The 23,745-nt window shown below is 43.7% G+C and overlaps 1 protein-coding gene across 7 annotated transcripts in view; it reads left to right on the top strand.

The window, feature by feature from the left end:
- LOC117760623 (cAMP-specific 3',5'-cyclic phosphodiesterase 4D-like) overlaps positions 1–23,745 on the top strand; it is a 91,745-nt gene that overhangs the window by 39,305 nt on the left and 28,695 nt on the right. Inside the window, exon 1 of one of the 7 annotated variants that reach the window (XM_034583785.1) lies at positions 2,962–3,498. The exons of 3 other annotated variants lie outside the window; for them this stretch is intronic. In XM_034583785.1, coding sequence (XP_034439676.1) covers positions 3,263–3,498 — 236 coding nt within the window. In that variant the 5' untranslated portion in view covers positions 2,962–3,262. Of the gene's footprint in view, positions 1–2,961; positions 3,499–7,405; positions 8,264–17,045; positions 17,662–23,745 lie in introns of those variants that run through there. 3 more of the 7 variants (XM_034583789.1, XM_034583787.1, XM_034583788.1) reach the window with 3 other exon arrangements.

Genomic DNA, 23,745 nt, shown 5'->3' with positions numbered 1-23,745 from the left:
TGGTTGAGTATGTGAGAGGTACACCTACAGATACTGGAGACTGATGGAGACAGGAGACCGTGCAATGGTTTCTCTGGTCTCTAATGCAAGGTCTGTGTGTGTGTGTGTGTTTGAAAATTAATTTGTGCGTCTGTGTGTGTGTGTGTATTAGCGGTGGGAGGGTATGTGACTCAGTCAAATAAATATACCGGCATTAGTCACCTAAAGAAAAGACATGGCATTCAGCTACTGGTCTTTTCTCCCCATTGACTCATAATGGCAAGGGTTTGATTTACCGGGCCCACGCAGTCTACAGTTTTTCTTAATGTTTTGAATTATTTTCTCCCACGCCGCCAACCCCCTGATTCCCTCACATGCGTAACTGCGATGACAGATGATGTGGACCGATTCCAGGGTCCGAGGGTCAGAACGCACTGGGGACTCTGATGTCGAGGATTCACTTTGATCTCTGAAATGTGCCTTCAGACAAAGATTTGGTCCTAATACCGTAAAACTGATGCTCTGAGGTTTTATTTCTTTAAGTCGAACCCCCACCGGATGGTTTGACATTCTGCTGAGTTCACTTTGTGTTGTTCATCTTCATATTCACAGGTTTGTCTGCGTCAGTCTGTCTGTAGCACGGGCACCATCTGCTGGTCACATTGGGCAGCACTCGACACGACAGCTGTGTTTTTGTTAGTGAGCTCATTGCAGTGACCCCTCGTGACCCCTCCGGAGTTAAATCAGTACTTTGGCAGTCGGCCCCTCAGGCTCAAGAGCCCCTCTACCTCTCGCTGACAAAGAGACAAAGCGAAGCAGAAATGCTCCGCTTGTTTTTCCGATGTGGACGCTGTTCGTAGCCTTTAAAGAAATGATAAATACAATAACAAGCTTTATTTTCAAAACATGGTTATGAAGTGCTTTGTCTAGTTCAAACAGGATTAAAGCAATTCAGGACGAAGGCAAATAGATCAGAAGATAAACTGAAACAGAAACAATAAGAGTATGGGTAATAAAAAAGGATTCAATAATGTATTATTTTCATGAAAAGAAAGATATGTTGTAAGAGGTGATTTTAAAAGATGTCACTGATTCTGCAGCCTCAGATCCTCGGGCAGTGAATTCCAGAGCTGAGGAGCCTTAACTGAACAATCCTCATCGTAAACAATCATATTATTTTATCACCTGCCCCAAAGAGGTTATGTTTTCACCCCTGTCCTTTTGGTTGTTGGTTGGTTTTTCGGAAAAGAACTTCTGATGGATTTCCACAAAACTTGGTGGAAGGATGTGATATGGGTCAGGGCAGTAGGTTCGTGTAGTGTTTAAAGAAAGATTTCCAACCGACATGACAGCATCTGAAACTTTGTATTTTTATAGGTCCTGTGCTGCATGATTACCTTCGCCTTAGAGATTATGTCTGTGTTTGTTTGTTTGTTAGTCTGAAGGATGACGCAAACACGACGCTCTAACGATTTCCAAGGAATTTTGTGGAAGGGTGGGACCCAAAGAAGAACCCATTTAAATACAAAAAATAAAATCACTCATGAGAGGCTGTTTTTTTTAACATTTTCCATGATTTCTGCCACAATAATTCACCGATCGTGAACCATAATAAAAATCCAGATCCAGTGAAGTTAAATGTGGCTTCATGCTGGGACTGTTGGGCCTTGGCAGAGGTATGTGTTTTTGTTCTAATGATGTATTTTAACTTTATCTCTGTAATATTTCATTTCCTGATCTTGTTTGCCTCAGCCCTGAAATGTCGTAATCCAGTTTCAACACTTTGTGACATAACTAAAAGGCAAAAACTCTAGTTCATATTAATCACACTGCTCTGCCCTCACGACTATTGGGATTGAACCTGAAGGTTAACAAGAGCTTCAACATTTGCTCCTCCGAACACTTGGTGAGCAGCTCTCATGCTGTTTTGATTGAATCGACGAAGGACAAAGAACAACCCACAGAAACTCAGCCTTCGTGAACATAAAACCTCGACACAAAGACACTGTAGTCGCACAGTTTGACAGATCGATGATGATTGCAGAGCAGAAGCCGAAGAAGATAAAAAGAGAGAAGATTTTGTTGGATTTAACAATTAAAACTCATTACGTATATATTTGAGATTCAGTGTACGATTGTCAGCTCAGTTTTCTTGGTTGATTTTCTGACGTCGAGGTTTTAACAAAGAGAAAAGTGCCGGAGACGTGTTCTCAGATCACAGTCAAGATAATTCGGGTCATATTTGCTTGTGTCTGCTGCCGTCGTAAGCGCCTCAGCGATAAGCATCAGGGCAGATGTTCCTGTCAGCCATATTTATGCAGCTGAAACCTCACACACAGCCAACCACAGGAAACCTTTATGGTCTCCCCTGAAAGTAGAGATGGAGTGAACCTGTCTATTGTAGTTTATATCTGAGGTGTTCTGACTCAGTGACCCATGTCAGGAGCAACATGTGTTTACAGTACGCTGCTTATCCAGAGAAATGTTTCGGCACAAGCAGATTTATGACTTAACTTTGTGTATTTTGGCTGAACTCTCCGGGTTGTGTTTTGTGTCAGGGAGGTTTTGAATCTGTGGGTCAAAGATGGAGCTTGATCTCTTGTTTGGGGTTTTTTTTCATCGCCCCTCAGCTCCGTTGGGAAAGCTCTGTTCTCTTGAGACTCAAGTCAAAGTTTCAGTGACGTTTCCAGGGCTCCTGTTATCTTTTATCTGGCTCTGTTTTTAGACCGAGCGAGGCCTCCCGCTGATGAGCACAACGGAAATCTCAACCCTGGCCGCAGCCTCTCAACGCTGCACAGCTCTGGCATGTGTCTGCACACACAGAGCTGTAATCGCTGGTTAATATTTGCACACTGATGGCCTGAGGAAGAAAAAAAAAGAGAAAGGGATGTAAACTGTTGTGCTTAGTCGTTGCCAGTTTACTCCTGCTGGAAGGGAGTGCTGGACGCCGCTAGTTCACCCGTGATATGAGCTAACAACACTATAATTCAGGCCTGGCCATATTTAGGCAGAGCTCAGTGCTATGTAAACAGAGCTTACTGCTGAGGGGAGGGCTCTGTCCTGCACTCATGTCCGTGTCCATCAACAGTGCCTGCAGATCGCTCTGCATGTAGGTAATGAAGATTCTCGAGCTGCGGATGTGAAGAGTTTCCTCCAAGTGAACGTACAGAGCATCGTTAGACCTGTGAGATATCTGGTGAACGGATGGACGGCCTGGACAACCTGAGATCGGCGTAAAAAAACAAGAGACCTTTATTTTCTTGAACCCTCGGACGCCAGCATCATGTGCGAGGCCCTCTGCGAAGTCTCTGGTGAGGCCGCTTCCTTCCCGTACAGCAGCACTCAGCCCATCAGGCTGAAACCCCAGTCTACGTCTGGCTCGCCCTGCGGATCCCCGAAGATGTCCCCCTGCAACTCCCCTCGAAACTCCCCCCGACACTCTCCCCTGCTGTTCCGCAAACTCCTGATGAACCGCAGCATCGCCCTGCAGAGGCGCTTCACCTTGGCACACACACCCAGGTAGTGTGGTTTCAAACGTGGATATTACATGTACCTGTGCGGCAATTGCATGATCTCTTTTTCTAGAAAAGCAAGTTAAAATGTGAAAGTTAAGATTCAGAAGTTGTCTTTATTATCTAATACCATGACCCCTCTGAACTAGAGTAAACTTGTTTGTTCCAGGGGCTGATAGGTAATGGGTCACTGTCTCTGCATCACACTAGCTGCTTTTCCACATTATCAACATGTGTCATGGGTTCGCTGTGGAAAAAAAGCGCCATTGTCTGATGAGAAGGTAACTGTGGGAAATCATGATTTTGTTGACGTCGGGACTCGGTGTGGTCTCAATGGAACTCGTTGTTCCTGCAATGAAAGAGAGGGCCTTGTTTTGTGCCTAAGGTGCTCGTCGCTGGCACAGCAGGCGCAGGTCAAGTAGTGAGGAGAGAGGATCCTGTGGCAGCAGATGCAGCCGAACACAAACCCTGAGTCAGAGCCGAGTGTACGGACACCTCGGTGCAGTGAATACAGAGCGAACCCTGCACCGTCTCGTTGGTCACGACAGCAGCATGTGGCTCTTTTAACAGATCAAACATGTTAAGAGTCTCTTCTCTCCCTAAATGTATTGATTTCTATAACCATGTGGATGGGGGTTATTTGTCATCTCAGTAGTGAAAGAGTCCTTTTCTGACATTTAAAATAGAAACTGTCCGTATCAGTGTGAGAGATAGAAGCGCTGCCAGGTTGTGACGCAGGACGTAGATTTTCCATCATGGCCTGCAGGTCAGCTGAGGAGACCGGAGAGAAAGCTGCAGGAAGGAAAATCTAAAGCCGCCGTTTATCTCTGTGATATGTAAACACACAGTAAAAAGTATTTTTATGGCCGACCGGTGCAGACTGATGTTTGAAAGCAACTGTTCGACTTTAATATTTGCAGAAAAGTTGTTAATGAGCTTTAGCGACGTACAGTACAGACGCTCACACTGTTGCATTATGGTCCGGGTGAGTGCTGCTCTCACAGACAGCTGTTTCATCTGAGCCGGACTTGAATGCCGAGAGATAAGAGCGTTTCCCACAGCGATCACAAAAAAACCTCACTGGATATTTACCATATGTTGGCACCATACGGCTCAGGAGGTTTCTTTTCATGCGTCTGCGAGCTGCTGGAACAGTGGAGCTGTTTGTTGTGCTGGTGCTCATGCATACGTTTTTGTTATATGTGCGCCGGCTTACAGCTAAAAGGGGAAATAACTGGGCCTTTATGACTCATCGAAAAACCTCGGAGGAACATTGATCTTATGATGTGATGTTATTTTGGTGACAAACGCCATCTCATTACTGGTTTTACACGTTTATTAGAAAAGCTTCTCTGCCAACTCAACTCACACCCAGTTCTCGGAGGAAAGTCATTAGAGTTACCCGACAGGCAGCAGCAGTGTCAGATAATACAAAATCCCACAGTTATTTAATCGCTGGAAATCTCCCAGATAGTGGAGTTAACTGAGCAGAACAGATTTACAGTATTTTACTGCACTATAATAAATACAGTATGTGATCAAAGCTAAGTCGTCACAGTTAAAAACCAAAGAGCAAGCAGCCACCAGTGACGGTACCGAGCACATTTAACAAACTATAATCACACCCTTAATAAATTCATATTTCTCACAGTCACGACAGACTGGAAAACACTTAAACATTGTTATAGTTGATCACTAGTTCATTAAGTACAGCATTAAAACATCCTTCCTCAGGTAAACAAGAAACAGGGATGCCTCTGCCTCCCTCTGCCACACACTGTCTGTCTGTGCATGTGACTCTGGAGGGAAAGCAGCTTGTGTTTATTTACGTCATCCACTGTTACATGTCAGTGTGCAAAACATAAACAGTTGAAAGACAACTTCAAATTTTAAACAAAGTTTTCCCTCGTTGACCTATTTCGTGGTGTATTTGATGTTATGATAGAAGAGAGTGAAATAAACAGATTCAAACATCCAGGTTTTCATACGTCCCCCCAACTTGTGGCTGTTTCACCACAGCACACCTCAGATACCCCTCCTCATTTTACCAGCTGAGTTAGTGGGAGCTGGTGCACGTCAACATCAACATCAGCAGCACATTATTATCTGTTTGATAAAGTAGCCAAGGCAGCCTGAAGGCTTATGTCACCTTTCTAATCTGATCTGATTTGTAGTCGACCCTGTGCCTGTGATCTCCTCCTGGCTGCGGATTCAATATTCATGCATGTTTTCATTTATTTCAACCTTTGAGAGCAGCTCTCTCTCTAAAAGTTAAATCAAAAATGCAGATAAGGGAAGAGGAATAAATCTGAGAATGGGAAACACTAACAGAAAATGTTAATGAAATATAAAGCAAAACAATATGGATAAAATGAAATAATATTTAAAATCAAGATACAACTCAAGGATAAGGACTAAAATACGTATTAAATCTGTGGTTGTGTTTTTTTATATTTAACATATTGTTTTGTTAATATCCTAAATTAATTGCATAACTTTTTATCCAGAGCAAACTGCTGCCAGGCAAACTTTTTAAATTTTTAAAAAAACAGACTCAAATCAGGAACATTGTGATGACACGGTCTTTAACCCAGAAGCCTCCAGGACACCAAGGAATTTTAATTTGTATTGGTGGAGCAACTTCACTTCACTTCAGGGTCACACTTTATAATAAAATCACCTATTTGTTATTTTATAATCAGTTTACAGACATTTAATTAACATCTAATAATGAAGTTGGAAGCAGATAAATGGACATTAGGGGTGATGTACAATATTTGTTAACAATATAACTTCCCCTTGTATATTATTTATTGATGTCTACTAGAAGAATTATAGTGACATATACATTAAAACTTACATCTACTCACAGCTGCATGAGTCCGTTTACCGATTCTAATAGTAATTTATTTATTAGTTGTTTTAATGAGGTATTTCACATAGAAAGCACATAAAAATGTATATGATGTAAAAACACCTTAAGATGTCATCATGGAAAATAATACCAACAAACACAGCAGCAGCTTCACTTCCAGCACCATGATTTTAACAGCTCTGTATTGGTGAGATCTCGCTGGCGTCTCGTTGAGGTTATGATGTTGTCAGTGGATGTGTGTGTTTCTCACGCCTGAGCCAGTCGTCTATTGGCTGAATCATCAACCTGGTTTTTTGTTTTGGTCGTCGTCGGACTTATTAGTCATTTAACGTGTGAAACGTTAATTAGCGAGGAGGAGTTGTGAAATTTGTCTTCACACTCCTCGTCTACCTTTCTCGCTCTGACGGGTTATTTTCTGTTTCTGTCTTTCATCCGTTATTGTGGCAAAGTTTAGTCCAGTGAGATAAGTTATTGACAGAGAAACAATTGGCAACTGTTTTTATGATGATGATTGATTGTTTTGACTATTTTTCAAACAATACTTTTCATCATTATGTGACGCTTGTGAAACTACAGAAGGTTTTTTGGGTGGTACCTTTGTGTACCCGTTTTTTGCGGTGCATCCTTACGTGCCCTTCATCATCACCCCCCACCCCCCCCCCCCCCCCCCCCACCCCCACCCCCACCCCCACCCCACCCCCCCCCCCACCCCCCACCCCACCCCAACACACACACACACACACATGCACAACCCGCTTGCCACCCTGCCCAGCAGCAACTCTAACAATATCCCCTGTAATTATGTCGCTGCGGGGCGGCAGGAGGAGGGTGTCGGGCTCGGCGGCCTGCTGATCTCACGTGTCAACGGAGGCTGAGCCGTACCAGCCCTGGCAGACACAAAAACACCGGGCAGCCACGCTGCAGAGTCAGAACTCCCTTTGACAAGTTGGAACGAGTGTGTTCACAAAAGCCAGAAAGGGTCAATAGATATATGAAAGTGTGGCTTAAATAAGGATCAGCCTGTAGAATGAAGCAAGAATTTACATATTTGTCCACGGATTGGATGTTCTGTACAAAACAGACTCCTCAGGACTTGGTGGGCTGTCTTCAGCTCCCACAGCGACCTCAGGGGACTCTCACAACTCTCACAGTAGAGAAGGAGGTCAACCCTCGCTGACACTGCTCTGCTGTATCAGCAGCCACTCCACCGTTCCTCTTTCTGCAAACAGAGCGAGCGACTGACTGACGGAGGAGAAGAGAAACAAAGCCTCTGTAAAAGCTTCTCCCGACTGTTCTTCCCTGGACAATTTGGAGCTGCGCCGCTAAAGAGTGCTTCAGGAATGTGGTGGATGTCCCGTCTGGGATTAGTTTGGGTATTTACAACAACGACAAACCAGTGAGAGAGGAGAGACAGCTGTGGAGAATCCTTCAGCGCAGCGAGTCTTCGCTTCACACCAGCTCCCCTTCTACTTTCTGCTCCTTCCCTCTGCGGAGCCTAATTGAATCTCACACTGCTCTCCGTCTTGTTGAGGCTTGTCCGGGTCCTCAGAGGAAGAACTCTGCAACATTCCTCAATGATTTCTCCTGCATCCTGAGGCTCCGAGCTTTTAATCAGATCCCTCTGACTGTATCTGCCTGGTTTTGCTGTCTCACCTGGACTCCACCTTTGTCCTGGTTTGCCTCAGTCCAAACGCTCATGGAGGCAGAGCAGAACCAGCAGGTGGTTCGCGGGAGGAAAAAATAACGTTCAGGAAACCTCATAGGATGTGTAGGTTGTTTTATTTACAGTCCAGTCACGTGAGTCAGGAGCTCAAGGGACAATGAACAGAGACCCTCGAGTGGCGAGGAAGGGCGCGCCGACTGGTTTCGGACACGGTCGGAGACACTCGTGCTTGGGGTATGTTCCTAAATCTATGCATCCTGCAGCTTTTCGGCATATTATCATATTCATGAGAGGGAGTGTTCACACAGGTTGCAGAGGGCATGTGTCAAAGTGATAGTTCCACTCTCAGGGCTACGGTTACTGCATAAAAGACATAAAAAAAATATTTGAAACAGAACACAATGCACATTGTGTAACAGTGATTTTACTTTTATTTTTTAGTTTACTTTCTGGTCAAAATTGAATAGAGACTAAGAGAAGAGGCATATTTTTCTTATTGAACTGACACTGATACTTGGCTTATATATTATATTGTGAGCAAGAGAGGAAAATAAAGTGAGAAAATTTGAAAGATGGATAATCGGAAAGATAGATAACACCTCAGCTGTGACATGTGTACAGACTACAAGTCTCTGAAAAGAAAGTTTGGTCTCTTAAATGATTCAGAAATTTAAAAAAAAAGATCAACTGTGGATCATCCCACAGGAACAGAGAGTCAAGGGTTTTGTTTGTCTAAAGCTGCACCAGTGTCCACAAAGAAAATCCACTGAGGAACCAAAACCAATTTCCCCACACTCAACCTTAGAAATGCACCAGAATACAGAGGAGCCAGAGAACAGCTTGAGTGGAGGTTATGAGACTCTCTGCACTGCATTCTGGGAAGTTTACGTGATCATTGATGCCGCGTTCATGATGCATGGGATGGATGGTGGAGAGGGGATTTTTAAATTTGGGTTTACTTATTGAGAATGATAGACTTGAAGGATCCTCAACTTTCCCTCTAATACTGACATGAAAGATTTTGGAAACTTATAACTACGTTCACTTTGTTTTGGGTTTGGATCTGATTGAGAAATATCTGACATGAAAACTTGTGCCGTATTGATTCTAACAAATTGAGCTGCACTGTCTTCCTCTTTGTTGGCATTTTACCCAACCGCCTCCGAGAGGAAGTACGTTTTGTTTGTGGCAGGTTTCGTTCAACAGACTTCCTGTTTTTGCGGAAAGTCTCCGAGACACAGTTCTCAGACTGAACAAGGGACTGAGAGAAATGAGGGTTGGAGCAGCAGGAGTTTGAAAACAGATGCACAACTTTATTTTTTTATATAAATGCACAGGCCTTAGTTTGTAATGTATATGTGTGTATTATGGTGTGTGTGGATAGATAACCCCCGCCTGTTGTTACTAAGTCACAGTGAGGGACGGACTCGTGTCACACTGACAAACACATACTGTCCTCTGTGTCTGTGCACTGCTCATCAAGCCATAACCACACATGGGTGTGCATGTTTTCTTTACGTGTTTCCCCTGTGTGCGTGTTTAAATGTGTGTTTACACATTCCAGCATGTAGTTTCTTGCTCGTGTGCTCGTGCCTGTTCCTGTCCTCGTGCTGGGACTGGACATGGACCAGTGGGCGCCACCCAGCTCTCCTTTGACTCAGCCTCCCATACCACATCCCAGCGTGACCACAAAACACACGTCACACCCACTGTGCCGTCACCAGCAGCTAGAATCAGCACAGGAGCAGGAAAGGTAACCAACGCGTTTCCTCATGAAGTTTTCTTCAGTGAAACAGGCTGAAGAGTTTCAGGACATCTGAAGCTGCACTGGTCCCAATCTGTAATCCAGTCAGATCCCAGTCAGAGACGTGTTTGTGACCCACTGCAGCCACAGCTGAGTCCATACAGAGCAGGAGAGATAGAGGAGGAGTCAGGGGGAGGGGACAATAACACAACAGACCCCCAAAAATAAAACCCCAGAGCCTGGAATAGTTCTCCAGCCCCGCCAGCCTGGCTGCACCCGTGAATGTGAAGTGTGTGACTCGTTCCTCATGTACACACTCTTTCTCTCTCTCTCTGAGTGTGTGTGTGTGTGTGTGTGTGTGTGTGTGTGTGTGTGTGTGTGTGTGTGTGTGTGTCACACAAAATCCATATTGATCGCTCCACCAGAGTTTTAGGTTCTTTGAGGTCATGATGTTGTCAGTTGAGGTGTCGTGTTTTACCAGCTGTGGAAAAACTGTTTTCAGGTCTGAGTCTGTTTTCTGCTTCTAGTTGAGAAGTGATGAGGAAGATATTTACCTCCAGCAAGGAGCTGATGTTCTCACCCCTGTTTGTTGGTTTGTTTGTTGATTTCCATGAAACTTGGTGGAATGAGGGCAGGGAAGAACCCATTCAATTCTGATACAGGTAGACGCTCTACTGGGGACCATACTGGTAATTTATGGTTATAGGAGAAGGTGTTTCCTGCTGTTAAAGGAGCGAGCTGTTGGCTACAGGTTTGGTTTATTCCAAATTAAATATTTCAGCTTACACCACCTCCCCTTTACCATTTTTCATGATTGTGATTTTAAAAATACACAAGGAAATAGTAAAAATCATGATTCGGTTTCTGTAGTTGCCTGTGGTAATAAATGATTTTGTGTTTATAGTTGTGTGTGTTTGTATGCATGACTCCCTGTTTGTAAAGATAGTGTCAAGGCACAGGGCGACCTCTGCTGGGCAGTCTCTTCCCCTTCAACTCACACTCATTCACTGTGTGATGTTGGATCGAGTTGTTGAAAAAGCTCGGATAACTTATCTTTAACAAATATAAGAGCCAAAGCCCCAGAAACAACATCAAACCACAGACACTGCCCTGCTGTGACGTGACTGCTGACACTGTGCTCGGGCTGTGACTCCAGCGAGTGTGTGTGTGTGTGTGTGTGTGTGTGTGTGTGTGTGTGTGTGTGTGTGTGTGTGTGTGTGTGTTTTGTGGGAGTCACAGGACGTCAGAGCTGCAGGAGGAAGCAGCAGCACGGCCGCCTGAAGCCAAGATGTAATCGTTCCTCATGTCGACACTGTACACGCTGACAGGGACAGACGTTAAAGCTACAATAACACTGAGCCCTGAGACACATACAAACACGAGGACTGTCTGGGAAACTGATCCACATCCAGATTAGAAGAGTCACTTTCACTCCGGTCTGAATGTTTCACGGTTGGTTTGTAAGATTACACAAAAACTATTGTACTGATCACCACCAAACTTAGTGGAAGGATGCAGTGTGGGTCAGGAAGGAGCCCATTAAATTTTGGCAGTGGGCGGATGCAGGAATTCTTTTTCTCCTTCTTTAATGTTGTGAGATTGTTTTTCAACATATTCGTATGGATTCATGGATCTTGATGAAAACAATCAGGCACATTTAGGTGAGGGATCTCTATGAGTTAGTGCAATTTGGTGCAGACTCATAGAATTTAAGTGGACTTTTGGGCCTTGGCGGAGGAACCTGCTCCCTGATGGCGCTTCTAGCTATAATTAGTGACCTCAGAGAGGTTGTGACCATGTTGCTGTACAACCACCACTGCAGCTCTCAGACCACTCCTCCCTCTCTGGTTAAAGTTGCATATTAACCATTGATATCACAACCAGTAACAACTTAAACAAAAACCTGCATGGTTAGATGTCACTGCTCTGAGCTCAGTGTGTCACTGCACAAGCTTCTCCACAAGGTGGTGCTAAAGACCCTCTCTGCTGTGTTGAAGAGCCAGTGCAGAAAGTGTTGCCAGCTCTCCCACACTCTCACCACATGTGTCCAGTGGAAGAGAAACTCAGAGGTTTTTAAAATGAGGAAATTAAAAACTGCAAACAAATTATGTGATGACTGAAATGTCGTTTCCCCTCATTTTATAATTAGTTTGGCTGAATTTCACAAGTCAAAACCTTTTTGTTTGTCCTGACGTAAGCGGCGTCGTTTTGCCGAGTTGCACTTACAGGATCTGTTTTTGTTTATCAAAAGTGAAGGAAAGTCCCTGTACAGTCAGACACAGCTTTATTATGTAGAGAAAGGGTCAAGTTTCATTGCAGATGAGTGTGTTTCTAATGTGGATGTTCAGTCCCCGGAGGAAAAACAGTCATTCAGTCCTGACAGAAAGCTTAGTCGGCCTGTGAGAAGAACACTTAACTTGTCTGATGATACTATGAGCTTTCTGTTTGTCAGAGGGAAGATTTGTTTTGCTGTGTGAAGCCCACAGCCTGAAGCCCTGTTGCTTTATTGGACTGTTTATGCTCAGTGAGAAGCTGCAGCACAGAGTTTAGCAGGAGCTGGAGGAATCAGCATGTGATGATGTTCAATGCAGGATTCTGAAGCATCGAGAAAACAACACTCGGCTAAAAAGTCATGAATGAATCTATCAAATGAATCCCCCTCCCCATAAAATATGATGTTTGAGTATAATCATGGTACAGACACACAGACTGCATGTGTACTGTGTTAGACACTCAAACACACACACACACACACACACACACACACACACACACACACACACACACACACACACACACACACACACACACACACACAGAGACGTGTCTCCATGACTTCTGAAGACATTACATTGATTAACATTGATTTCCTGTTGACTAACTCAAACCTTAACCATCATGGCTACTTACCAGACCTTAACTTAAACCTAAACCTTAACCACAGTTACTACGCACCTAACCCTAACCCTAACTCTAACCTAAACCCAAAGTCAAACCATAACCAGTTACTACTTGCCTCACCCTTATCTTAACCATATATATTACTTGCCTAACCTTGACCCTAACCTCTACTTAATCCTAAATGTAAACTATAGTTGCCTTGAACCCTAGCCTTAACTTAAACCTAAACTTGAACCATAGTAACCCCTTGCTTAACCCTAAATTTAACCTAAACTTAACCTAACCTTAAAACTTGTCTTCACCCAAAAATGTAATGATTTATGGACTCGCTTTTTGTCCCTATAAGGAAGGCAAGTCCCCATAAGGTGACCGTGTAAACCTATTAAGGTCCCCATAAGATTAGTAATACACACACACTCACACAAACACGACACTCCTCCCTCGCAGCTTATTCTCATTAGCAGATGTAATGCTGTCATCGGAGCCGGCAGCCAGCTGGGCTGCAGAAGTCATTTGGCCGGTGGATTCGGTTACACAGCGGGCCTCACAAACACCTCATTCTCAGCAAACGTCCACACCGGCATCTGTTTCCAGGTCCAACGGGTTTCACAAGTGTGTTGCAGAAGGAAGGAGGGAGGTAGGGGAGCACTGGTGGGCAGGGTGAGGGGGTTTACCACATGCAGGACAAAACTCAAAATATCTAAATACGACACGGGAAATCCCAGCAAGATAAACCCAACATTTGTTTCTTCCTAAATGGCCACAAGGAAAGGGATGGCGATAGTGTGACAGGCATGTGTTTTGACGCAGTTTTATTCTTTATTCCCATGGTTTGAAACTTGGACCGACGCTCGTGTGTAGATAATTAACTTCCAGGAAAATGAACAGAGAGCAGTTTTTTGTGAGGCTGTTTGTGACCTTGCAGTGAAAGGCCAATGCGTGCTGCGTTGTGAAGGCTGTAGGAGTCTCCTGAGGGGAAGTCATCCCACACAAGAACTGAATGAAGAACATTTGTGAATCAGTGTCATCGGAAAAGAGTCACTTTGTGGAGAATAAGGGGGAAATTGCCTCCTCCTTGTTAACAGATGGGACATGGAACAAACTGAAGGGGTCAAAGTACACATCAAATAAATGTTTCTCAAAGATGGTTTTGGTCAATTTAGGTAGTTCTTAACCCAATGTTTACTTTTCCTGTACATATGGTTTTAATGAGTGATTTAATGTTTTCAAAATGCGGTGAAATGTCACGATTGACTGACTCACGGTTGGTCGAGCGCATGTATCAGTGGGACTTCGATGCTGCGGCTTCTTTCCCCTTATCGCTACAGACTCTGAGTACAAATGTGAAAGATGGCAGCGCTCGTGTCCGGGGGAATTTTTGGTTCATTTCTGGATAGTGGGAGGAAGAGGAGAAACGGTGTCCTTCTTTCTATACAGCCAATTGGTATAATTATGCCTTTAACGTAAAGAAAAAGCTGAGAATCCACAAACAATGCAGTCGCTGCACACTCAGCTGGACAAACTACATAATGACACAATTTCCAAATAGCTTCTCTGCATTGTTCTATGAAATACAAGTTTTTATATCGGTGCCTATCGGTAAATATAAACACTGATAGCCATATGTCTATGAACAGTTCATATCAGACCATTACATCGGCCAATCAATAAATCAGTCAGGCTTTCCTGTAAAGAAACCCCTGACTCTGATATTCTGCAGGAGCCGTGTTGTCTCGGTCCTGGTGGTGAGACAGACACAGGAAGGGAATGGGAGCTTCCCCATCCAGTCCAAACGTGTCTCGTTGGGCCTCTGTGGGAAAATATGGTGCTGGCGACATTGAGAGCTGTGTCTGCATTCTAGGAAAGCGAGTCAAGTGCATTCTTGGTTGGTGTTTGATTACAGCAGTTCAAGCACTCGGCCACAAAACTGTGCTTTGACACCTTTGGGTTGGTGGCAAGTTAAGCTGTTGAAGTGTCTCAGAATGAAGGACATTATACAGGACTGTTGTGGTGAACATGGAAAACATGGTTCGAGTCTGACCCAGTGTCACTGCAGGCCAGACAGGAGTCTGTCACACAGAATACAGAGCGGCTCAGGATAATGAACGGCTGATTCTACTAGAGACAGAAAGAAGCTTCTTTTCTCCTCAAATGTAGAAGAATCTTTCAGCCTTCAATCTTTATATATTTCTGAACACCTGAGACTGAAGTGTAGGTCCGAGCACTGAGTCCCTTTCACTGTACTGAGTGAATAATAGGAGTCCACAGCTCATACTAACTGATGTTGCCCAGTTGGTGTAAAAATCAGCTAGTAACAGGTTACAGTTGTTATTGGGGGTAAAGGCTTAATGCTTAAACGTAAATTTATTCAAATAAAAATCAATAAATTCTAAAAATATATACATAAATATACACATGTTTTCTGAGGGTAAATCAGGACTTAGGGGCAGCAGGTTGAAGACCAGCTGAGGACCAGGCTCAAACATCTAACTCCGCCTTCATCATCTCATCATGTCTCCACTCATGCTTGGTTTTTAGCCAACTCAGTTTTTAAACGTCTGACATTTTAAAGCCCCCCGCTCTCCGCCTCCACTTCCCTGTGCCTGCCAACACGTCTGACTCGTCCGCCTGCCCTGTGTCTCAGAAGACAAATATTTGTCTGTGATGTCGACAGCAGCAGGCCGCTCAGTTGGTGAGATCATCGGGTCCAATAAGTCCATCGAGAGACGGATGCTCCTCCGCTGCAGGAGTTGATGCAGGTTTGAACTCGGACTGGATATAGGTGAATATAACATGCACACTCAGCAGTTTAAAAAAGTTCTCGGCCTTAGATTCTTTGGATTTACACAGATGAAAATAGTTTGTAATATGGATATATCCATACAGATTAAATGGACAAAATTAATAGATCTTTGAGGAAAAAAGTAAACAAATTTCTGCTAAAAGCAAAAGACATAAATAGGAAAATAAAGTTAAACGGTACAACTAAATGCATGCACCTTTTCTATCACACACCAGTCATACACCATCAGTACAGCTGTCAGGAGCAATTAGGTGCTCAGTATCTTGATCAAGGACACTTTGGAATGCAAACTGGAGAAACCAGGGATTAAACCACCGACATACTGGTTAGTGGACGACCCGCTACCTCCTGAGCCACAATTAGTTCATGTAAAACACTCCTGAAGGTATGAGACTGTGATGTTTGAGTTTTGAAAAAGTTTCTTTGTCGTAAAGTTAATTCATATAAATTAATTTTGTATGGTGTATGTGTGTGTGTATGTGTGTGCGTGTGTCTGCTGAGCATGTGAACAGTTTAAATATTCTCAGCGCTGCCTCAGGGAGTTTCTCTGTCCATGAGCTGGTCTCTCTCTTACACACTGCACATACTGTATGTCCAACACGCTGTACTGTGCATATGCATCGGTGCAAGCACACGCACACACACACACACACACACACACACACACACACACACACACACACACACACACACACACACACACACACACACACACCACACACACACACACACAATCTTGCCCTTCTATCTTACCCTAATTCTAACCATCACAACTAAATTCATAACCCTAAAAGTAAGTGGTACTCACAGAGATATAAGTACCAGTGTACACACACACATTTATGTTCATACATACACACACACACACACATGCACAGATATCCTTGTTAGGACTTTGCATTAATTTCCATTCACTGTACCCTTATGTTAACCCTGACCTTACTACAATTTGTTCACGTACATGCACATGGCACAAACTCTCTGTATGCAGTATGCACATGTCATCCATCTACCATGGCCCTTAGCCCACCATATGTCACACACACACACACACACACACACACAGCTGTGTCTCCATTACTTCAGAAGACATTGCATTGACTTATGTTGATTTCCTGGAGACGTACTCTAACCCCAACCACACCTAAACCAAACCTTAGCCTAAACCTTAATCTTAGCTTTAACCTTAAAATGTGTCTTCACCTTAAAATTAAAATGAGACCGTGTAAACAGATTTCGGTCCCCACAACAGTAGTAATACCTGGACCACACATACATGCACTCCATAGTTGTGAGGACACTCATTGGCATAATGCATTCCCCAGTCCCTTACCCTAACCGTACCCTAACCGTACCCTGACCTTACCGTAACCGTGCCCTAACCGTGCCCGGACCCTGACCCTAAAACCAAGTCTTAACCCTGGAAAGGCACTTTGAATTGTGAGGACCAGCCAAAGTGTCCTCATAAAGATGGTAATAAACAAAGAAGCCCCCATAACTATAGATAGACATGCGCGCGCACACACACACACACACGCACGCACACACGTGGTGCATGTCTGCTTTAAAGACCCAGAAATCCATGTGCTGGAAGGAGGGGACAGCCAGAGAGAAGGAGTGAGCAGGGTGAGGAGGAGTGAGGAGGGTGAGGAGGGAGGAGTGTGTCTCCACAGCAGAGGGACAGTTCAGCTCCCGGCTCCTCAACGTGGATTTGAACCAAACCGTCCCGCGGAACTTCAGCTTATCCAAAACCAACGCGCACGGAACCCAGAGGGAAACAAGTGTCCGAACCCCGCTGTGCCCGGATCCCTCTGCCCCGCCCCCCCCCCCCCCCTGGTCCCGGGTCATGCGGCTGAAGCTCACCGAGGAGGGCTCTCCTCCGTCGGTCCGCGCGTCGATGGAAACCCGGAGCGGCGTGGAGGGAGAGGAGCGCGCGCACCGGACCCGAGGAGCGGAGGAGCGCACGGAGGAAGAGGAGGATTAGTGAAGATTTTTTTTTTTTTTTTTAAAAGAAAGAAGGGAAACGAGAAAACAACAAACAACCACAGACATGAGTTTACCGACGAACTGTGTGTATCCGCCCCCCTCGGTCCAGGATCGCTTCTTCACGGTGCGGAACGGGAGTATCTGCGGGTCACCGTGCGCCGTCAACCGGCCCATCGACATCGTGCAGAAACGCAGGCGGTAGGCCAGATGTGCTTTCAATCCAGATGTTGCTGTTGCACAATTCGAAACACTCTCCTGTGTCTGTCCTAGTTTTTACAACAAAGTTTCATAAACTCTTCTCTAACAAACACTTATTAAAATAATAAGTCTTACAATTAATACTTTCTTTACCATATTGTTAATTAAAACCCAAGTGTCTGACATTCAACTGCCCTTTGTGTAAACCGTGATGTTCCTTATGAGTTTCATAGTGACCTTGTGTCTATCTCCTCGTGAACTCACAGTACATTTCATGATATTTCATTTAATCTCCTCTAATATCATAACCTGCAGTCATGTGCCTCTACTACTCAGTAGTGAGTTTACATGGAGCTTATTTGATATTATGGTAGTAATATTTCATCAGACAATTTTAAACTCCTGAATCTGGTTGTGAGGTCAGAGAAGAACTTTAAGACACTTTACACACACAGCAGGTGAAATATGGTCGAGAATCCAAGACTGTAACTTTCGAGTTTTACAGATTGAATCTTATCAGGGTTGAATCATTGTAATCCAGGGTGTCAGCCTGGTGTCCACAGTCAGTGTCGTCTATGTGCCAGGTTCCTGCCCAGAGCTGCTGCTGGCAGACAGACGAGCTGAGCTCAGACTGGAGTAATGACTCAGTTTAGTGTCTAAGTGCTGTTTTATTAGTTTAATGGTGATTCAGACAAACTGATGTTGTTCTAGAGGAAGATCTGAAGCGTGTGTGTGTGTGTGTGTGTGTGTGTGTGTGTGTGTGTGTGTGTGTGTGTGTGTGTGTGTGTGTGTGTGTGTGTGTGTGTGTGTGTGTGTGTGTGTGTGTGTGTGTGTGTGTGTGTGTGTGTGTGTGCGTGCGTACACCCGATTTGGTGACCTCTTGAGGACCTTTTCCAGCATAAACACTGACCTGTCAGGACCAGTACTCCTCTTCAGGGGGTCCCCATTGTTAAGATTATGGAGTTCGACATGAATTAGTTCATGGTTAAGATGTGTGTGTTTTATTGTGTTTTTATACCATAAAGTATAGTACAATTTGTAGGAAAATACATTCAAATACTGTATTTATTCTCCTAATACTATAATAAATAATAATAAACTCTATTTCTATAGCCCCTTTCAAGAGCGTTCAAAGTTACAAGGTCCTTCACAAAATAAGATGTAAGAGCAAACCATAGAAAAGCCAAATCCTACTCTGCAATGCAAGAAATCAAAACAGGTGAAAGAACAACATTAAATCCATTAAATTAACATTAAAAAACAATAAAAGAATGAATATTTTCTTTACTGAGAATACTCACACACCAGACTAAATTTATCAGGTTTATATCGAGGTTTTCTCCACTGACGTTATGAATTCACGCTCAAATCTTTTTTGAATGGATTGCTGCTAGTTCTTTGTGGCATTAACAATCTAATCTCCTTTTTTAATCTTGAGCTGATTGTGTTGCGCCTCAGTGCCAAGTGAGGACTCCTGTGATAGAATAACAGGAGACGGGATGATCCGCCACTTCTTACACAAAGCAGACGCTGAGGGTCAGGGCTGGAGACGTTTTGTGTGACACCAGAAAAAGAGGATAATTGTTAAATTAAAGTTGTAAAAGTAGAAATATTATTTTTCGAAATGGGGAAAACATCGGCTCTGTTTTGTAATCAAAATATTAAAAAAAAATATATCATTATTATTTTTCTTATAAATTTTAGAACAACCTGGAACTGATACAGCACACACAAACACACACACACACACGCGCACACACAAATCATTCTTAGCAGATGAGTGCACCTCAACGTTTACCGCTGCCCTTGGAGTCACAGACGACTACGAATGAGTAATTCTTGAGGCCTTTCAGAGAGTCACGGAGACGTCAGCCTCACCGGGAGGGGGCGGGGGAGATCAAAGTGTCTCTGTAATGTCAAACCACCAATAAAGAGCCTTCAAAGGGAGATTGCTTAATGAACGCAGAGTCGGTCGTATTTATAGGCCCGATGTCTCAACCACATGTGTGTAATAACGCCGTCCCCAAAAAGCAGCGGAGAAAAAAGAAGAGTGCACACTGTAATCGTCCAAATCCCTTTAACCCCACTAACTGTGCAGCTCCCATTAATTCCTGGATGGAAACATGGTACCACTCCCATCGTCATCGATTCTCCTCATAAAGTTTCAAGGTTTTACAGTTAGTTTTGGCTCTAACAGCCTCTCGTGCGCATCTGTGCAGATATTTAGCTCCTGCTTTTAGGTTTGCAGCGAGGCAGGAGTGGTCATATCGGGGACCCCTGCACCCGTCTGTTCTGTCAGTAGGGTTGTGCCATGACAAGATATAGTTCATGAGACAACTTTAACTTTAACTGGCCAAAGCTCCAAAGACATTTAGTTTCTGATGATATCAAACTGTGAAAAGGAGCAAATCCCCGCAGTTGAAAAGATGGAACAAGAGCTGCAATGAATAGTCAATTAATTATCCAGTCATTTATTTATAGTTAGTTGGTTATTTATAGTTGATTATTTGAGTTGAGTCAGTGACAGTCTTGTTGAAATGTCTAGCGTATCGGCAGCCTTGTGCTATTTGCTGCTTTTGAAACAACACACTTAGAATATGGTTGGCTTTCTGATTTCTTTGTCTTAAAGCTGTGGATGACATAACATATTATACGCATTTGCCATTTTTGGTCAAATGTGTCTCAAATTTGTCTTTTCGTATATCTTGTCAAATTTTTTCCTGGATTTTCCAGGATTTGAGTGATCCAGAAAAAAATGTGTTTAAAGTGTTTTTGTTGAAAAGTCCCTGAAAGAGAATATGATACCTGATACACGTTTTCTCTTTGTATTAACTCCAGGCTGAGTTTTTCTGCTTTTGATCTGATCCACTGTCAAAGCTGCAGCGAAATTCACTTCTGGTGAAAACTTAAAATTGAACTAACCTAAACACAACTATCAACACACAGCTGCTTCATAATATAAGTCTATTAATGTTTCTTCACCAATAGGTTTTTAACTGTGAAGAAAACATGGTCATGTTAAAATAAATAGTTTCAGCTGTACGTGAGAACTAGGGTCAGTTGCTGTTGCTCTTAAGCGGCTCGTTCTCTGTCTGCTGCTTTGTGCTCATTGGTTTAGATTTTGAAGAAAAACTCTCTCGTCAGGACACAAACACAACCACAAAAACGCCAAAACGGGGGCTCGCAGCTCATTAAAACTTTCCATGACTGGTTTAAAAGGACTCTCAGCGACTATAAAAGAAATAAAACTGTGGGATAAATTTCTTTCTTTTAAACGAAATATTACTTTAATCAAAACATGGCGAGCGAATGAAGTAAATAAGAAAAGAGTGTTTAGTCAACATTCGCTGTCTGTTTTTTCTGTGGCTCTGCTCAGAAACAAACCTCCATCACTTCAGACCAGTAGCGGAGTTTAGCTGAAGTCTGAGCCACAGATCAGCAGAGTTCTCACGCAGGTGTCCTCTCGCACGCAGCCCGTCCCTCTCGACGGCTCAGAAACCACACCTGACCTTTGGCGGTGTCAGAGCACGTCGGCCAGCCCCGACGGGCCTCAGCCCATGTCAACACACCGCGACATGACGCACAGCTCACTCCACACAAGGTCAAAGGTCACTGCAGGCCGCCAGCATGTTGCCACACAGTGTAAATGAAGGGTCATGTTAGCTGCGACACTGAAGTCGTGTTCACCGTGAAGTGAGTGCTACGAGGATCTGAGTGTGGCCCTCACTGCTGGTGGGATTTTACTCACTCGTACTGATGGAGCCGATGGAGTTTTTTCTCTCTCTCTCTGCTTTACACGGAGCTTTATCTCAGTCATTTGTACCTGTTGGGTTTCGATCAGTGTGGTTGTGCAACTTCATTGATTCAGTGCAGGGACCAGTGTGAAGAGCAGTGCCATAGAAACGGTTAATTCAATAAAGCGGGTTCTTTTCCTCATGTAGTGAAGAGGCTGAGCGATGGAGGGGAGTAGAAATGGAGAATTTCTGACTGAACTTCTCATGCTACAAGATTCTCTGATTGAGTGTGATGGCAGGGAATATCTTTTCTTTATCTCTTTTTATTCCACATTGGTCTTTTCTTTCTTTATTTCCACACCGTTGAATAAAAAATCTGTTTGATCCTGTTAGGCACAGTAGTATGAGGTCATAAGTGTGGCGCTGCAGCAGATGCCCTATGTATATAACATCTGTTGAATTATCCCAATGTTTGATAAATGATAAATCAATTGGAGCTGCAAAAATAACTGAATTAACCGACTATTTGATTGATAGAATATTAACTTGTCTCCAAAAGTCAAATATCTACCAGGAATGATATTTATCGACCAATTTAATTATTACATATTTAGAAAATGTATATTCATAACCTTCAACCACATCTCACAGGTGATTCTTTAGTTGCCATTTTATGAACGAATCAGAACTGTGGTCATGTGATAACAGGTGATCGTATATATACAGTATAGGGAATTGGCTGGGGGATCGTAATCCCTGTCTCTGTTAACAGATCGTCTCTGGAGTCAGATGTGAACATTCCCACTCTTTCTTTTCCGTGTCGATGACTTTCACCGCTCCCAGGCGAGGCGACGCTGGGATCGGTTTGTTCCCAGACATGATGATGATGTTTCCAGTGCTCGTCCAGTCTCTTGTCCAGGGTCACAGATGTAATGTTCCCCACAGCTGTTGCATGTAACGTCTTAGATCGGACTAGTTTTCCTCCCTTCTCTGCCCATTCAGGATGCTTTGCAACATCTGACACACCCAGCTTTTCTAATTGAGCCAGTAAGCATCATTAAGTGATTCTCAACAGATCTGGACTTTCATGAGAAAGAGCTTTTTGAATCTAGTTGAGGACCAAAACAAGATATTGACGTGATAGTGGCTGTTCGCTGGACTCGATCCCAAATCGCTGCCAAATCACAGTTAACGCCTTAACCCACCGGACCGCAGGACGCCTCCGCTCCGAGTCTCTGGAGCCGCTTTGCTCTGTTCCTACAACAAACACGTCTCAAAAGAAATCCCACTGTGTCCGCAAGCCGAGCCAGCTGGTTTTGGGCTCGTATCTTTTTAGCGTGTTTTATAGCATCCTTTGCATTCTAGTCTCTTATTTTGTGGAAAAGCAAGAGCTGCAGCAAGAGCGGGAGTGTTGGGCCGGGAGTAATTGCAGGCCTGCGCGCTGGTCGATCAGCATTTCGGTGACAGCCATAAAACCACAACTGACGTCAGCAGACAAGTGGGACTGTGTTTGTGGGACTGTGTGTGTAGCTGTGTTGAATATCCCTGCTAGAATAGGGGACTGAATGTTATCCTGACATCTATGTGAATCCAGGAATGATGTTCAGCTCAGCGACAGATGAACTCTCAACAAAGCAGCTCTGTGCCGGTGTCTTCCTGCAGGATTAGACAATAGCACGGTTGACGGTGTTTTCCTGCAGGATTAGACAATAGCACGGTTGACGGTGTTTTCCTGCAGGATTAGACAATAGCACGGTTGACGGACTTATCTGAGCGAGTGAAGACACAAGGCGTCTCCATGCAGCCTGGACGTGCACAGTCGGTCACAGGTGTTCACCTACGTAGACTTCAGGGCTCCGCCCACGCAGCGGGATGCCAGGTAGGGGAACGCTGGGAGCTGGAGAGGACTTTCAACCACTTTGGTTTGTTTTAGAGATTCCAGAGACATGACAGGATGGTGTGTCTGTGCGTCAGAGCCTCAAAGATACTGTTAGTTTATGCAGAGACATCATTGACTATATAAATATATATATACATATACAAATATATACAATATTGATGTAGATAAAAACTCTGACTCAGGTTCATGTTAAACTAAGTTTTAATAGAATAAACAAAACAATTTCAAGTATTTGCAGTTCTTATCTCTGATTACCCAGAATACCTGATATTGTCTAGTTTGTTCTACTCATAAAACTATGTCTATTATAATGGTTTTATTCATGCTTAAACAATATGTTTGCATAAAAAATTATATATGTAAACTGATCCAGCTTTTCTCCTCTGCTACATACTCAGACATCTCACCTCAGTCTCAGGGTACTGATCCAACACAAGCACTTGTTTTTTT

This window comes from Hippoglossus hippoglossus, chromosome 4 (genome assembly GCF_009819705.1).
Source record: "Hippoglossus hippoglossus isolate fHipHip1 chromosome 4, fHipHip1.pri, whole genome shotgun sequence".
Lineage (NCBI taxonomy): Eukaryota > Metazoa > Chordata > Actinopteri > Pleuronectiformes > Pleuronectidae > Hippoglossus > Hippoglossus hippoglossus.
Note: the sequence above shows the minus strand (reverse complement) of the source record. Positions and strands in the feature narration are given on the sequence as shown.